The sequence below is a fragment of the Propithecus coquereli genome, unplaced genomic scaffold, assembly GCF_000956105.1.
Source record: "Propithecus coquereli isolate 6110/MARCELLA unplaced genomic scaffold, Pcoq_1.0 Scaffold14, whole genome shotgun sequence".
Taxonomy (NCBI): domain Eukaryota; kingdom Metazoa; phylum Chordata; class Mammalia; order Primates; family Indriidae; genus Propithecus; species Propithecus coquereli.
In genome coordinates, this window is record NW_012138302.1 from 6,755,707 (window position 1) to 6,757,690 (window position 1,984).

At 36.0% G+C, this 1,984-nt stretch overlaps 1 protein-coding gene across 1 annotated transcript in view; it reads right to left on the reverse strand.

Moving 5' to 3' along the window:
• Positions 1-1,984, reverse strand: part of INADL (InaD-like (Drosophila)) — a 339,614-nt gene that overhangs the window by 116,532 nt on the left and 221,098 nt on the right. The window contains exon 24 of the mRNA XM_012639332.1: positions 1,779-1,870. Coding sequence (XP_012494786.1) covers positions 1,779-1,870 — 92 coding nt within the window. The remainder of the gene's footprint in view (positions 1-1,778; positions 1,871-1,984) is intronic.

Consider the following 1,984-nt stretch of genomic DNA (forward strand, 5'->3'; position numbering starts at 1 on the left):
TAATGACCATGCAAGGAAGGTTCATGCTATGGTCTGAATGTTTGTGTTTCCCCAAAATTCTTACGTTGAAACCTAATCACCAACATGAAGGTATTGGTAGGAATATTCCTACTAATTAGGAATTATTAAAATTCTACTCAACTTTCTATTCTAAATAATTTCAAGTCATTTAACCTTTTTTTTTTAATTGAAGGAGGAGGGTTTTATTTCCCAACTATTTAATTGCATTAAATGATTTTCTTTGGACTCTATTCAATTTTCTTTTTGCTCTCTTTAAAATAGGATGGCCCAGTAAGGGTAACAAAGGCCCCACAAATGCTGAAGAGGTACTAGTAATGTCAATAATAGCACTTGTGGTAGCAGCCACCACCATGTCCTAAACACTGTTAAGTACTACATACATTTTCTCATGTAATCCCCACACAACTTTATACAAAGTCTTCAAGCCTAAATGCATTACTTTTGTGAACTTCTCTTAATGAACAACATCTTAATCTCCTCAGTGTTGACCTTTCTTCAAGTTTGTTCACGTTTTCGTCAACTAACTGTAATTTTGTAACTCCTGACAATAGGAAGAACAAGAAAACCAAAAAAAAAAGAGATTGGTGTCCAACAGAAAATGTCAAGGTGAGTAAGCCTGGAGGGGTTGTCTTAACACACAAAGACATACAAGGAGGAGGAAGGTTTCTCCCTCTGGAAATAGAGTAAAAACCTGGAAAGCCAGAAAGTGCCACTGGATGGGAGAAAAGGGCACCAATGTAGAGTTTATTCAGGAGCAAAGTAGCAACACCAGGTGAGGATGAAGTGATGACGTGCAAAGGAATAGTTCAATCACGTGAGTGCCTACACCTGTGAATAAAACTATCCCCTCATCCCAGTGGTTCCTGGGAATGTATAAGTCTTACTGATGGTAACTAATGCAAAAGGGAAGAATAATAATGACCATCACCATCAAAAAATAGCAGCTAACATTCTTTCAGCCCTTACTCTATGCTAGATATTATTGTGAGCATTTAAAATTTTTAAAATATCACAATGAAGGAGGTAGGTGCTTTATTATCCCCATTTTTCAGGTGATAACTGAGGCCCAGAAGGAAAAAAAACAGAGCAACAGTTAACAGATAGGGTTAGTTACATCACCTAAAAATAATTCAGATTTACTGATCATTCAGTCCAATAACAAAGAATCGAACAACCCCATTCCACTGCGATGTGGCAATGATGGCTACTAACAATAAAGATTCGCAGTTCTGATTCTCTTATACCATAAGGGCTCGGTCAGCTCGCAGGTGAGGTGTGGGTAAATGCAGAGCCCCAAACGCAGGACACAACTCTGGACAGTGGAGCTGACATCTCTGAATTTCTTACCAGCATGCTTAAAATGAAGCGCCTAACAATTTCCTTGGTTCTGTTTTCCTGTTTATTCTTTGATGAAGACATTAATGATTGAGCAAATATACCAAATAATGGTGACAGGAAGAGAAGTTAGCAGGTTCCATTGTATTTATATACAGGATAACCAGACCCAGCAAAGGAAGAACTTTTTATAATTGAAATACAAATACTAGCCTCAACTACCAATTCTATCACGTGAAACATAAGAAAACCTCATAATCATAACAATCTATACTTTTCTTAAAGTGACAGTTACAAAAGAAAAACGTATTTTTAGAATAGACAATGATTTTGTTAGACAAACCAAAGATAAGATGATCTTATACCAATAACATCTTGAAAAGATAGCTTAGATTTTAGAAAATCAGATCTATCGATCATACCTGATGAAAACCAGCTTGACCTTTGAAGGGGCAGTCTTAATAATGGCAGATGCATTTTGGTGACTTCTTCCATACAGGATCTGATTGTTTATCTGTGTGGTAAAAAATAAAATATACTTATTTATACATATATGCAAGTATATATGCACATGCTTGGAATCAAATGATAATGCCTATTAATTTTTAAGTGGGTATATGTTGGACTC